Source organism: Neopelma chrysocephalum, unplaced genomic scaffold (genome assembly GCF_003984885.1).
Source record: "Neopelma chrysocephalum unplaced genomic scaffold, ASM398488v2 Primary Assembly neopelma1_96577, whole genome shotgun sequence".
Classification (NCBI taxonomy): domain Eukaryota; kingdom Metazoa; phylum Chordata; class Aves; order Passeriformes; family Pipridae; genus Neopelma; species Neopelma chrysocephalum.
Genome location: NW_020925222.1, coordinates 2,657 through 15,679, shown reverse-complemented (window position 1 = coordinate 15,679; position 13,023 = coordinate 2,657). Strand labels below are relative to the sequence as shown.

The following is a 13,023-nucleotide window of genomic DNA, read 5'->3' as shown; positions in this document are numbered from 1 at the left end:
GTGAAAAAAGCAGCAAGCATCAAAGTTTCTCTTGCATACACTAGGCTTTATGATAAGAACTGCCCAGTTGTGATGACCTTCAAAAGAATTTGTACTTGTTTTTCAGAATCAGGAAGGGCAGGTGTCCTTCACTGTGTGGGCAAAATGAAGCAGAAGAGACAGCTCTTGTGAGAAAGGCAGATCTGACTGCCCTCCTGGTGTGTATTCTTTTCACCAAGCAGGGCTATCAGGCCTGTACATTTTGCCATGTTTACTTCCCCGTTATTTCTGCCAGCCAGAAAGCCCATAATGATCATATGAACCTGCATTACAGTCCAGTCAGTAGTGCAGTATATTGTTAGTGTTGGCCTTAAATGGACTCATTTTCCTCCCATCCCCACTACTTCCAATAACTACATAAGGCATAAAACTGATGCTTTCAAGTCAAGTCAGTTGGGAATTGATATTACTCAGCTATATGCATCATTTACACATATAACACACAAATAAATGGATGGGGAGAATATACATGAAAGGCTTTAAATTACTAGCAAGTAAGTTCTGAAAAGAGCAAACCAGATAAAATGCCATATGCAATAAATATAGTTTACCTTGGCAGTCCAGTTTCTTTGGCTCATTTTTCCAGCAGTAGACAAAGTGTGAGTAAATATCTGCCCATCATCTGGGATCCATGGACCACAAATTCCTCCTTTACCCTTTAGTAGACATGTTGCTTACGTCAGTAAAGCACAACACAATGGAAGTCCTAGCTCCTCTTTTTTACCTTCTCAAAATTACTTATGTTCTCTAACAGCAAATGAAGCGATATTTTATAGCTAAATCAATTAATATGCCAAAACACAAGCAACACTGTTCTGTGACAAAATAAAAGATAAAATAAGAGACAGGCAATTGTTCCTATATTGAGTTAAAATGTCACAAATATTGTTACTTTTTAAAATACATGAGCCTCAGTAGTGTACTCACAGAATGAGTAACCCTACGAAGCTAATGCACTTTTTCAGAATTTGCTATATTAGAACCAGAATCATATCCCACTTTTAATATTTTTCTCAATGGGTTTTATTGAAGTATTACTTTTGATAGAGCAGCTTATTTTTTCCTTTTTCTTTAGCGAGGAAGTGAGGCACCTTTTCATTGTCTGTTTGCACAGCATGTCTCAGTAAAGCTATTAAGATGTAAACCTCCTACAACTGCAATCATGGAGGACTATTTTGGCTGTCCAAAGATCTTGTCGTTTTTTGGTTTTTTGAAAGGATTCAGTTTGTCTCCTATCTCCAGGTATTTCTTCAGGTACTTGTTTCAAAGGACTATAAGAAATAGATTAAATCAAAAGAAATGGAGTCAAGCTAACACAAATAGAATGTTTTAAAACTCATGATACTGAAAAAAAAAAAACCCAAAAGTGAAAATCAAAACCTCCTCAGACAATGGAAAAAACTTTCTTTGAAGTGTATTTTCAATCTTATGCAGTGACACTCATGGCCTTGCTGTTTGACAGTCAATCTGCTTAGATTTCCTCTAAACAGAAACTAAAGTATTTACAGTATTATGAAGAAGCCAGATGATGCACGTCAGCTAACATGCTTTTGCCATTTCCATACCTTAATTCCAAGCAGTACTAATTGTGAAAGTGAGAAGCAACGGAGAGGTCATGACAGTGGTGGGATGTTGAAGTTCTTTACTATGGTTCTAGACAAAAGTATTGGTGTGATGGTCCAACAGGGATTCCTCTTTTAAACCAAAGTTCTGATATCAGCTAAGGCTCTCAGGGAGTCATTAAGAAAACAGCTTTTCAAAGGGACTGCCAAGAAGCAAACTGGAGATCTTGAGAAGTAATTAGGCCTTCTCACAGAAGGGTACATGAAACAGCTGCAAGATGTGTAGACTAGGTTTTCTATTACACCATCTTTGATCAGGAAGAATGTCACATTACCAGAAGGGACCTCAACTAGAAAAACTGGGCAACTGCATGAAGGTTAGTATGCAAGGTAAGGCTTACCTCACAGATTAAAAAAAATTAAGGTGTTCCAAACTGTGTTTTTAAAATCAGAACTTTAAGTATTCATTCAAAGAGAGACAGGCCAAGCAGACAAGCTAAGAATGGATCTTGCTAATACTGCATGAACAAATTTTGTTATCCTTTATTTGGATTCTTTTTTTTACACTGATATAATAGAGAAAAATCATTCTATCTCAGGACATGCGCATACAGGCTTCAGTTCTACAAGTCACAGCCAGTGATATTCATCCCCCTCAACTCTAGTAATCCAAGCAAATCATTCATGTTCCCTCTGTAAGCTGGAGAGGCAGGAATACCTTCAACAGAAAATTTGCCCTGCTTGTTTTAGAATGCAATGATCTGTCTTTCTTTCCTTATTGACTGCACAGCAATCCGAGTCAGGTAATCTCAAAATTATGAAACTGGCCTCACTAAACATAGTGAGAGATTCTGGATACTGCCTTGCCCAAGGATCCAACCACTTGCTTTGTGGCCTCAGCATCCAGTGCAAAAAAATTCTGAAACTGACAGACATCGTCACAGCGGTTTTAGTGAACTATAGATTTCGTCTAATTGTAATTACAGAAAGACTTCACGAACTTCAACCTTGTAGCAATGGATTTATGGAAAAAGTCCTGCTAAAGATGGACTGGTGAATCAGAAGTTTTTAATGTTATTTAAACATGTATTAAGATGGCTTTTTGCAAAGTCACTGCTCCTTCTTCCCGACACCCTCTGTAAGACCCCTTATCTCTCAGGTAGGAGTGTCCTGGGAAGATGTCCTAAGGTGTTCTCATTGGTCTTTTGTTAACCCCTTCCTTATTTGGCTGTTAACTCCCTACCTGATTGTTTTTTTGTAAGACGCCTCACCTTTAATTGGTCCCCTTTGACCCTCCCAAGAGCTTTATAAACCCCTACCCCACATTAAACTTCCTCTTTCGTCCGTCCCTCCCTGGTGGTCAGTGTGTGTGCTTCCTTTGGGGGGGGTCACAAGCCACAAGGTGGGGGGCAAGGTGGGAGAGCATGCACCTTTCCAGGTAATGGACTGAAGCCAGGGCCTGAAGGTTCCCCCCTCCAACTCATCTACCGTTACAACCTGGTTATTAAAATGATGTTTCATCTAGTACCAAGAACAGAGCACATTATGCTGTACCATCATACTAACCATGAAGGCCAAAGGACAGGAATGAATGTTGGCATGGTAGACACAGCAGTTCTCCTCATTTGCATCTTTCCATCTGGCAGGGCATTCATGCTCCTCACAAAATTCCTTCGCAGCAGGAGCATTGCTAGCCAAGCAGGAGAGAGAAAAACTTTTACATCCATTCCTCATTCACAAAAATTGCAACAAGTACATGACAGCTTGTTCTTTATCCTTCTCAGAAAAATTAGCAGCAAAAACATATGAAGAGACCTAAACACTGCTGCACCACTTCTTTCTCTTCTGTCCCCCTTCTGTTTGAAGCACTCCTGGAGCAAAGAAGATTGTTGTCAACTGGACCACTGCCCACTGCCATGCAGTAGGGACATCTAGCAGGTACTGTGCTGCAACCAGGGACCAACCTCGACTTCTCTCCCCAGCCTGACTTCATGACCAGGTGAGATTAGTTGGCACGACTTCATCCAGCACAGAGACATCATTCATTACTTGACTTCCACTATCACTATATGTGTCCCTGGCTACTTTCAGTCTCAGTGTTTTCAATTATATACCTTCATCTATGCACATGATTCATACAGATTATTTAGCTCCAGTCTTTGCTCCACAATTGAAATTGCCAAGGAAAATAAGTATATTGGATAATAATATCAGATACAATTCCCTAAACCAAAAATGTAAAGCAAAAATCAGACTTTATGAATAGACTGTCCTACAAAACAACTTTTGAAATTTTATTCCTTAAAGATGAATGTAGTCACCTGGAAATGTGTGATGCAACACTGTTTCCTCGGTTACACTTTCAGTTGGTTATCACTCTCATAAATTTGGCTTTAAGATAAAATAATATTCTGCAAACATGGTTTATTCAGTAGATACAGCCAGACTTATTTGCAGTTTAGTTTAAATGTTATGCACTTGTGATGGATCTCTATAAAACAGTTCCAGAACACAAGGATTTATTTTTCAACTTGTTTTTACTGAAAAAAAGGCCTAGTAATGAGTAGATTTAAGACAAGACTGTGTTTATTATAAGAAGACTGTGTTAATTTTAAGAAATAAACACAAATATAGAGGATTAGGTTAATATAGATTGTATTCATGGCTAGACTTACAAAGGCATAAACATACTCGAAACCTGAGATAAGCAAATCTGTCAATTGCCCAAATATCTGAACAGATAAAATATTAAAATTTATTGGCCTTTGAATTCATACTTGGAATTAAGAAAAATACACAATCAAGCTGGTGCTTAATTCTCTAGGGCTGCTTTTTAAAATTTATCCTGTATTCTGTATTTTTTATTCAAGAACTTCATCATGGCTTCACACAATCATGCTGATGCCCATACACTGACTTTCCAGCCAGATGTATTTTAGTCAGCCATTGTAACCTTTTGTCAACCAGATAATCTTCTAGTTAAAATGAGGTGCAGTGAAAAACTTCACCATAGATTTCTCTGTCTTTAAAAATATTTGCCATCTGTTTCTATATGTGTACATATAAGTACACGAGAGGACGACTTTTCCAGATTCTTTAGTGATTTGAGAGAGTGGGTCTCCCTGGGAAGACTATAAAATCAGATCCATTCCCAAGAAGTGAAAAAATCTGCTTCATGGTTGAGATCTTTGAACTATTAGTAGTCATACATTTCAGAAAATGTGATAAAAAACTTAAAAAAACTTTGTAAACACAGTACACAGATGATAAAAATAAAAAATATTAAATTTTTGCCATTGCAAATGAATTATAAATCATCTTTCAATATAAAAAAAATCTCAGGATAACACCTTTTAAATCTTAACTTTGCAATGTAAACACTCAGAACAACAGCAAAAAATGTGAGGTTTTCCATAAACTTCTCTTAGACTAACAGAACAGAAAGTAGGGAAACACAGCTGCAGCCTCTGACCCAGGTATTGCTATAAATGGATAGAGAATTGTTATGCACAGACAGAAGTGTAAAATTAGGGTGTATTAGGCCTGGATTTGTAGATCCAGATCTGTAGATCTGGAGCTGTAGAAATAAACATTCTCTACTTAGCTACTGATGTCCACAACACAGTCCCTGAGCTGATATATAAGCTTTTGTACTGATTTTAATCCCATGGAAAATAAAATGTTTCACCACTGAATTTAGTGGATTCAGTGTTGGACTGGTGTCTTTTTCATATCCATTTTGTGGACTTCAATCATTCTTATGATTAAAATGAGTTTGAGATATGTAGTTAGTCTCGTGCTAAAACTTCAGTTATAAATTCCGTGTGTAGAGAAGCAAGAAGTGATGTTCAGAGTTGCACTGATACGTTAGTGGTGTGCTCCATCTTTGACCAAGCAGGCAAGTATGCCATGGTGGCTGCTCTGAGAGCAAAGTCATTGCAGAGGGGGAAATATCAGGAAAAACAGAGCTATAAGAGACCTCAAAACGTGCAAGGAATCAGTGAGGAGCCCCAGAGCATATGTTCCAATTATATTTATGAATATGTACACATAGAATCCTCACATAGTCATTACCATGATAACATTTCTATGGGAAGCAATACCTGTGGGAAAGGATTCCATTTTGCACTGCATATTGATAAAAGTTGTCTGAAGCAAAGACTGCGTAGGTCACGTTGAAGGATTCCCCGCTCACAGCCTTTTCTGGAGGCCTTTGCACCCACACCATCTCCAGTCCTAGAAATGACACAATCATGGGCCAAAATATTTGCTATACTATTTTATTCAACAGATGTGCATCTGTTGATGCACATACAAATGTAAAACTTTCTGTGTATTGATTTTCATCTATTCATAGAATCATAGAACCGTTTGGGCTGGAAGGGACCTTAAAGATCATCTAGTTCCATGGGTCCTCCTGCCATGGGGTAGGGACACCTTCCGCTAGTCCAGGTTGCTCGAAGCCCCATCCAACCTGGTCTCAAACATTTACAGAGACGGGGCACCCTCAGCTTCTCTGGACAACCTGTTCCAGTGCCCTACTACCCCCTGAGTAACCCTCCAAGTATTCTTCCTCTGCTTGTTATGAGCCCAAATCCATCATCAATTTTAGTGGCTACATAGGTAACCACAAATGCACATTCATTGAAAAATTCTGACACTCATTTAGAAAAGATCTTGCAGTTGGAGAAATGTAACAAAAAATCTGTTCATTTTACATAATCTAGCTTTGTTTCCAGTATAATGTATTGCTGCTTGTCCTGATATATTTGCTTTCCCCTTGGATCACAAAATAAACATTACTCTTAATTCTCGACTGCTCTCACTCGGGTGCATTTTATTATGGAAGAAGAACAGATAACTCTACCACACACAAAATTGAGTCAAAATCCTGAACCTCATGAGACATAAATTATACATACTAATAATTATATATTAAAAAAAACATTCTTATTTTATAGAACTCTATCACATCTGGAACAGAGGACAGTAGAAGGAGCTCTACTCAGACATCTGTCATTTTCCATTCCCACTCTTTTAAGTGGGAAAGATGATTTATCCCAATTGTCTCTCTTTTCCCTAGGACTCCATGTTATCTGCTCTGGGCCTAGGAATGAAGTGAGATAAGAGGTGGGAGAAGTTTCAAATCCATAATCTTTAATAACACCATCAAAAATCTTTCCACTTCATTCACCTACCTTTTCATATATTATTGGTTGAAGGTTTTAATATGCACCACATCACATTACTTACATCCTGCAACTGTGTTGCATTCAGTTTGCCAAGAAGTATTAAATCACTTCTGCAGAGAATGGGTAAATCTGCCTTGCAAGAGATTCCCTTTTCTGTTGTTGTTGTTGTTCAGTTATGAACTCTTTTGTTACCTTGCAGTTGTTTTTATAAGTATATTCTTCACTTGCACTGTTACTGCAGCCACTACTTTTTTCTCCTAAACATGATTTCCTGTCAGATATAACTGGGTAAATTGTAAGATAACCTCTTTATTTCCCATCTCCCTTGAAAAGTAAAAACTCATTATAAATACTCACACAAAGAAACTACAATACAAAGATTTACGAAAAAAAAAAGCTAGAGTGATTTGCACTAAGAGGTGAGAGAGTTGAGCTTCAGAGAACATGAGAGAATGAAGGCAAAAGGTCAGCATAAATTTTAGTTAAATTACTTTCTATTTTTTTTAAAGGTCTCATAAAGGTAAACAAACCTCTTCTTTCAACAATAGATACACCCACATATGAAGAAGAAGAAGCTTTGAAGATCTTTTGTTAAATCCACAGCAGTGAAGCTACAGTATATGTGTCTTTTGGCAAATGCCCAGAAAATGGCAAGGAGAACCCCAGAGAAAGGCAGGATAGAGCTTGGAGTTCATTCTAAAACTGGTTGTAAAGGGTGTATGTTAATTAAGCAACTTACTTGCATTAGTCTTCCTTGTACTCAGCTCACACTTTGATTATTAGTAAGAATAGTTTTAAACAAGTCATCTGTACTGATAAATAGCTGTTTCAATGTTAAAGCAATTGTAAATTTTTAGAGGGATAAATGTCTTACTCAAAACCATCTAGATGCTCTTTTCATTTGCTCTTCCAATAGAATGAATTGGAAAATGTTTAAATGTAACATTGAGCTCAGAGTGTGACCCAGCAGTGTATTACCTAGAGTGTTTTATCAGTATCAGTTTCTCAGGCTTTTTCTAAAATCTCTTTTGAAATACTTGTCTCTGGTCCTATCTTTTACAACATAAACAAAGTGTTCCTTTACATCAGTGATTTATTTGTTACAGAGTCACAAAGTCACAGAATATTTGAAATTGGAAGTCACCTCCGGAAATCATTTGTTCCAAACCCGTGTTGCTCAAGGCAGGGTCATGGAAAGGAGGTACTCTAGCCTTTGTCTAATTGCATTTTGAAAATCTCCAAGAATGGAGAAACCACAACCTTGCTGAGAAACCTGTTACACTGTTTTATCACCCCTGACGTGTAAGAAATTTTTCTCATACTTAAATTGAATTTCCCAAATTTCAGTTGCTCTCTAATTACTTTTCCATCTCAATCAATTACCGACATAAAAATTATTCTATTTTTTTGTTGTCTCATCATGTAAATTAATTTTTGAAACTGATAGGAGTAAATGGTTAAAAATCTCAAAGGTTTTTGAAGTACTCATGGAACAAAGTTTTGAGCAAGGTGGAAAAACATGACACATAACATCAGTGATTTTGCTTACTGGCTGAAGGTTTTAAGCTCAGACCACTTTTGAACTGACACTAGAGATTTTAAGCAATGACTCAATAGATTTGCTGCAATGCAGAGTTGCCAGTCTGCTTTGTTTGGATTAAATTGCATTTGGTTTTCTAATGAGAAAGAAAATGTTTTCTATTTCTTTCTGTGGGAAGGGATTCAGCTGTTGCTATTACTTTTCCTTTTGGAACCACTCAATACTGGACAAATAACTGTTCTGAAGTATGTTTTAGTTGTTTTCTTTCACTTATTTCTCTAGGAAGAGAAGTTGTTCCTGATTCAGTTGCTTTCCAACATGGATAGAGTCATCATGAGTGAGGTATTATTCTGAATACTTCAATTTTGGGTTTTCAACCAGTCCCCAAGTAAGATATCACTTTTATTGATCAGTTTAACGACTCACTCACCTCCACAGTCCAGCATGTTATACTCATCTGGTTTTTCCAGGGGCCAACAGTCATAGTCTTTGTTATCCAAATCATGCCATGCCTCCACTAATATCACCTGCCAGAAAAATAATAAAAATTAATAGACACCATAAAAAACAGTATGAGAACAGGGGAAGGATGAGTGCCATCTCCCAAGTTTATAATTCTTCTACAGAAATCAAACCGAATGCAGAAACATAGCCTGGCATATCTCACACTCTTCAACTTCTGGAGGGAAAAAAAAATATTTTCTAGGGGTATACAAATATGATCACTAAGCTATTTTGATCTGTCCAATGATAGATAAAATTAAGATTGCATAAGCTTATTACAGGTAGAATGCAGCATTCTCATACCATATAAATTGAACTGCAACAATAACAGGATATACATAATACTTGTGTATGTATATATATATATATATTGCATTATAACAGATATATTAGTCATATATTAAAATTCACACTCTCTATATGACCAGAACAGAATACTCTAAGATAATGCACCCTTGGCTTATTCTAATTCTAATAAAAGACAATTTCTACTCATACAATCTGCTATTGTTTTTCTATATATTATTAAAAGATATTCATCCACTATATTATACAATTGCTCATCACAACTTTAATGGAATAAGATAGAATGATACAAAAAATTTTTCCAATATAGCCTTCTATTACTCTTGGTTTCTACATTACTAAAATAAAATCCAACAATTGCCTGGTATAAATAGCTGTTTCACTTCAATAAATTCTTTCTCTATGCACAGGAATAAGTTCTGGTAAGCAGAACTAGGCAGTGTACCTACCAATAAACTGAGGAGGATTCGGATCTTTAGGGTTGGTGTTTTGACAGCTCTCATGCTCCCTAACATGCACCCAGCTCACAAAGTGTCAGAGCTGCTTCTGATGCTGCTGTGGCTTCTGAATTAGATGCCCTTGCCTAAGAAGGGGTGTTGCTAGGCAGGCTGATCCTGGCAACTCCAGCTGCTGCAGCTGTTCTGCCTCCTCCTTCCTCTTCTCCCCTATCCCACTTCATGGTGCAGGATGGAAACAGCACCTCTGTACCTCTGCCGAACCTCTCTGAAGGTCCCCACTTGTCTTAGTGGCAGCCCTGCTCTCAGACTGTTGAAATTTATGCCTCTTTCAACTCAAAACTAGAAAAGCAATGGGGGGATTTTATTGCACTGCCTTGTCAAATGTGGGCAGCATCCGAGCCTTAGGCAGAGGAATCGATGCTGTGAACATAAACACAGATACACAGCTGGGCCTAGGGGTGGAGAGATTATAAGCTCCAAGGCAAGAAAAGATCACCTATGTAAGATAAACTGTAAGACTAGAGGTTGACTAGATGATCTCCTGAGTTTCCTTCCAATCTGAATTTTATGAGACCCTATGACTTCAATTTCTCAGTCCCTGAAGGTGCAGGACAACTTCTACCCACATGTTCTGCTACATACACAGGTGAAACAGACCTCCATGTAGTCATTCTGGTACAATAAAGACATAGATGTGTCCATGACTATTTATGTTTGCTGAAGCCACTACCAATATAAATCACCCATTATGACTCAACTCTCCTGAATATTTCCTTTTTTTCTCTTGAATTCTGGCTCTCAGCCCCTGATATTAACAATCTTAGTCAAAATGCTTGGACTTAAATATTTATTACATCAAACTTGCATGAAAAAAATGCGATGTGTGCCCAACTACACTTGAAAGGTCTCTGGATGGATTAAAATATCTGTTTGAATTCACTCATAAAAGAGATATTTATATAAACTAATATGTTTTAAATTGGAATTTTATGTTTGTAGTGAGATCCTAAACCTCTTTTGTCTTCCTGTGCCTCACAGTGACAATTTCACCAAAATCATAGGTTTCACTGTGTAGAAGTCTTTTAGAGAATTTCAGCATTCCAATTTTTTGGGGTGTTTTGATTCAATTATCTACTTAATAGAATCCTACGTATATTAACATCTTGAAGAGGTTTTACTGGTGATGTGTTTTAGGATACCTTGTGCTTAACGAGGAATTTGCTGCCAGGGAAGCTAAGGATTACAACTTGTTAGACACTACAGCAGCCAAAAGATTACCAGACTGATCCTATTTTCTTTAACAGGACTGTCAAATATTCACAAGACATTAATATCATGATTCAAGGACTGTAAATATCGTACATTACCTTTACAGCTGCTTGTCCATCACCAAGTTCAGAATTCCTGGAGAGTGGCCATGTGCACATGGGAATCTTGAGTGAAAGGCTGATGGGTAGGAATGGCTAGTGATTACCTGATTTACCAGCTGTTTGAGGAGTACATTACCACTTCTGCATTTAAGCACTGGAAATGTTAAAAAGAAAACCAGTGAAGACTATTTTGCGATATAAATATATATGAACCTTGAGACCCCTGGTGGCCTAGTGGTTAGCGTGCAGGACTTTCACTGCTACGACCACGGGTTCGAATCCCCGGTCTCCTGGCCTGATGGAGGTCGTTAGCCCTGTGTGGCCATCCATCTATGAGAAGGACACTCTAAACAAACCTATGTCCTGAGGACCTCACTGCCATTGTCCAAGCTTGCTTGGCCCCGGCAGATGAACCTTAGGATTAAAGGGTGGGCTCAGTTCAGCGCAGGCTGTGTCTCACCTAAAAAATCCATTGCACAGGCTGGAAAGGTAAAAAAGACCTTTCCCCAAATCTTCGTTCGCGAAGATGGGCCATTATTATTATTATTATTATCATTATTATATTATATATGAACCTTAGTTAAAAGAAAGGATTGACAGCTAAATGAGTAATATATTCTTCAGGTCTACCTAAACTCTCTGTATATAAAGCAAATAAAGTGAGATGGTCATCTCAAACCTAATAATATTTGCTTTACATTTGCTCCTTTTTGTGTTTGTAAGTTATATGCAGTTACATAATTTGCATTAACATCTTAGCATTACATCGTACCGCAAATGAGTTTATTATCACAGTCAGACCCAGTGTACCATAGATTACCTACTGCTGCTTGACTTGCTAAGTGAAATAACACGGTTCTTTGGCCTCTTCTTTTTGAAGGATCTCTTAATCTGAAAAAAATTCTGGGAAATTTCTACTTACTGAAATTAAGTTTATTAAATAATATAAATATATATATATAATAATAATAAATGATGGCCCATCTTCGCGAACGAAGATTTGGGGAAAGGTCTTCTACCTTTCAAGCCTGCGCAATGGATTTTTTAGGTGAGACACAGCCTGCGCTGAACTGAGCCCACCCTTTAATCCTAAGGTTCATCTGCCGGGGCCAAGCAAGCTTGGACAATGGCAGTGAGGTCCTCAGGACGTAGGTTTGTTTTAGAGTGTCCTTCTCATAGATGGATGGCCACACAGGGCTAACGACCTCCATCAGGCCAGGAGACCGGGGAATCGAACCCGTGGTCGCAGCAGTGAAAGTCCTGCACGCTAACCACTAGGTCACACTTTTTGTTTATGGATGTATTTCTGTTGTGTTGGCTGTGCTCAGGTAGTTCCTAGCTACATCATTTCCATTTCATTAATTAACCCAATAATAACTTCTACCATAAAAAAACCAGAGTGAAAATAAAGATTTTTTTAAAAATGTGAGTACCATAACTGTAGATATTGTTAAAAACATGCATTCTTATTAATGTTTCAATAATCATATAATTAAAATATGAATATATTATGCTTGTAGTAAATAAAAACAATAGATAAAATGTTGCTGAACAAGAGTTGTTAGGTGTTTTCAAGTAGTTTAGGAAAGCAATTTGGAGCAATAAACTAAAAAAAAATTACTGTAATGAATAGATATCCTTGAAAATACTTATTTATTCTGACATTCAAAATTTCCAGATGGTTCTTGTCTCAATAACAAGCTGAAGACACTTAAAAAAAAAAAAAAAGCCACCATTTATCAGGACTGTGTTGTAATTTGTGAAATCAGTAGCTAAAGCTTAAGTTCTTGATGTATAAATCTCTACTATGCATAGTATGTTCATCCTGCCATGGATTGGCATCCTACTCAATGCTACGCTGCTCCCGGCTCCTGGTATCCACAGGGATGTAAGATTACACATACTATTCTCATTTTACAGTGAGAGCTCCAAAATCATTTTAAGCGACTCAGAGTCTGAATGCTGTTGTTACTGGGACCCTAACAGACCAGGAAAGCTTCCTCTACTGGCGGTGCTTGCGGGGCACGGCCAGAGCACTCTGACACTGCTCTC

At 37.6% G+C, this 13,023-nt stretch overlaps 1 protein-coding gene across 1 annotated transcript in view; it reads right to left on the bottom strand.

Moving 5' to 3' along the window:
* The window catches only part of LOC113981477 (atrial natriuretic peptide receptor 2-like), a 38,442-nt gene extending 27,393 nt beyond the window's left edge, over positions 1 to 11,049 (bottom strand). The window contains exons 1-5 of the mRNA XM_027708886.1: positions 10,969 to 11,049; positions 8,764 to 8,860; positions 5,705 to 5,837; positions 3,168 to 3,291; positions 591 to 695 (exon numbers count right to left, since the gene is read on the bottom strand). Of these exons, the coding sequence (XP_027564687.1) occupies positions 591 to 695; positions 3,168 to 3,291; positions 5,705 to 5,837; positions 8,764 to 8,860; positions 10,969 to 11,028 (519 nt within the window). The 5' untranslated portion in view covers positions 11,029 to 11,049. The remainder of the gene's footprint in view (positions 1 to 590; positions 696 to 3,167; positions 3,292 to 5,704; positions 5,838 to 8,763; positions 8,861 to 10,968) is intronic.
* Between the last annotated feature and the right edge of the window lie 1,974 nt (positions 11,050 to 13,023).